The sequence below is a fragment of the Hippocampus comes genome, unplaced genomic scaffold (genome assembly GCF_001891065.2).
Source record: "Hippocampus comes isolate QL1 unplaced genomic scaffold, H_comes_QL1_v1.1 C17047843, whole genome shotgun sequence".
NCBI classification, from domain to species: domain Eukaryota; kingdom Metazoa; phylum Chordata; class Actinopteri; order Syngnathiformes; family Syngnathidae; genus Hippocampus; species Hippocampus comes.
This window is the reverse complement of record NW_017842002.1, coordinates 1-2427: the sequence shown is the minus strand read 5'-3', so window position 1 is coordinate 2427 and position 2427 is coordinate 1. Positions and strand designations below refer to the sequence as shown.

At 47.4% G+C, this 2427-nt stretch overlaps 1 protein-coding gene across 1 annotated transcript; it reads left to right on the top strand.

Annotated features, from left to right (window-relative positions):
- Positions 1–377: 377 nt before the first annotated feature.
- On the top strand, positions 378–2413 carry LOC109509820 (UPF0769 protein C21orf59 homolog; the record flags this gene model as incomplete). Its single annotated transcript, XM_019859675.1, has 5 exons — positions 378–508; positions 1256–1413; positions 1672–1839; positions 2106–2173; positions 2251–2413. Coding segments are annotated over exons 2-5 (538 nt in total), but the record flags the coding sequence as incomplete, so codon positions are not given.
- Between the last annotated feature and the right edge of the window lie 14 nt (positions 2414–2427).

Below are 2427 nucleotides of genomic sequence, written 5' to 3'. Positions count from 1 at the left end.
AGCATTTTTGTGTCGTATTGAGATTTTACAGGCCACAAACTGGCTGCCTTTGTGAGGTCAGTGTCCTCCCTCTCGAGTTTTTAGTAATCATAGTAATAACTGAGTCTGTGCTCGTGAACATAATCTATATGTATTCAAACATGAAGCAGCAATTCGTGTTTATCTCCGTGAATATTCCATATTTAAAGGGCACAGCCGCTAGCACCTTTATGTATAAAGGCAGTTTATGTTGTGTGTATGAAACAAAATAAAACTGAAACCGAATGGTGCTTGTGTTTACTTTTGGCGAGCAGTTTAATCTGCAGTTTCACCATTTGCCACTGGGTGACAGCAGTACCGCGCCGCCCATTTTGACCTGTGGTTTGTACTTCGACGACGAAGAAGAACCCGGAAGTGCTCCACCAATACGAGTCGACCCAAACACGAGTTGCTAAGTCACCAGATGTCAACAAACGTGAACGTCTTGAGTGACCCCGCGGCTTTTCGGTCGTCTTTTGCTCGTCAGCAGGTACGTTAGCCTCACTAAAACGAGCTAAAATCTATGTTGATGCCGCTGGATCGCTTTTGGAATGTAACCCGAGCAGTACGCCGTTATAAATGTCTTCCTCTTTCAGTGTACTTCGTAAAAGTGCCTGCGCGGTCGCGACATCACAAGGGTCTTTCGGTGCCCAAACCTGCGGGCGCTTTGCGTCATGAAAATGTCTCTGTCAGCCGAACACATGATTTCAAATTAATAAAAATCATTAGACGTTATCGATGAGTTTATTCAATTGATTCCCTTATTTCCATTCCTTATATGCATTTATTAACCCAATTGAACTAATTTTATCGCGGATGAATGGCTCTACTCTATTGCAACTGGTCTGTCGGGATGCAAATTAACTTTAAAACGTCATGATTTATAACAGTCGTTCACTACGTACAAGTCAGTGTGGACCCGTCAATAAAATAAAGGTTGGATGATTTTATCTTACAAGTGTGGAATGTGACATTTATAACGTTTTAGCAAGGCCTTATAAAGTTGTGTAAATGTTGTTGTTCTTTTTCTGGGAACTCCGAAGCCGATACGTGAGCGAGCGACCGAAAGCGGGTTTTTAGCTTTAGCCCTTCGCTCGTTCTCGAACCTTCGTCACGCCCTCGACGGCCGTCACGATGCGTTGTTTACGTGGCATTTGCCCCCTCACACCCCGTGTGTCCAACATTGTAGATTTTCTTTTCTCTTTCTGTGTTATTATCTTTTTTTTCTTTGGGCAAGAGAAGATTTTGCTTTCAGGATGGTTATTCTGCACGTGAAGCGCGGGGACGAGAGCCACTTCCTGTTCAGCGCCGGCGTGCAAGAGGCAGTCGACGTACTCGTGCGCGACATCACCGCCATTTTCAACGGGAGGCTTAAAGTTGGCCGAATCTGCGCAGGCAAGAAACTTTCAACTTCAAAGAATCCTCATGGAATTATTGAAGTTAAAAATCACTTTATTGCAACAGTAGATTGAATGAATTCGATTCGATTCATTAGATTCACTTAAATGGTCACTGTACAGCATATATGTAAATATAAAAAATGTGTTAAAAGTGAATGATTTTCATTGATCACGGTGGGCTTGGAATGGTAGCAGCTCCCCCGTTGAAAAAGCGGGAAATGTCTCCTTTAAGGGCACTTGCTTCTGGTTGCAGAGATGGCCGAGCTGGCAGAACACGGCGTCACGCTGCCGCCTAACATGCAAGGGCTAACGGACGAGCAGCTGGTGGACCTGAAGCTGAAGGATGAGTGGGAGGACAAGTGCGTGCCCAGCGGGGGCGCCGTCTTCAAGAAGGACGACATCGGCCGGCGCAACGGACATGGTGAGCAGACGGACGTTTTTGAGCTCTTCAACTTTCAGGACACCGAACACCATTTTGGGGAAAGATAACGCCCTCCTCTGCTCTCCCCCGATGGCTAAGGCACACGCTTCACCGGAAGGAGAAGCACAAACTTGTTTAAACAATTTGTAGCGGAAGTTAACATGTATTTATTTTGTATTTCCAGTTTTTCCCCCCTTTGGGGACCGAATTGTTTTTTTGGACTGGTTTGTGTGACGGATGACGGACTCGTGTTTTCTTTGCGTCAGCTCCCAATGAGAAAATGAAAGCCGTGCTACTCAAAACGGTGGACGAGGCGAAGGCCCTCATCTCCAAAGTAAGTCCGCACATGAATTGCGACTGCGTCCAACCCCCGATGTCGATGCAACTGCGTGTGGTCGGTCCCCTCGGAAGAAACAAGTGGAAGTCAACGTGTGCGTGACCATGGCCATGGTGAAGGAAGCCCTGGCACAGCTGCGGGGGGCCGTCATGATCGCGTACCCCATGGGGCTGCCTCCTCACGACCCCATCCGCATGGAGCTGGAGGACCGCGAGGACCTGTCGGGGACGCAGGTGAGCCCAACGGGGTGG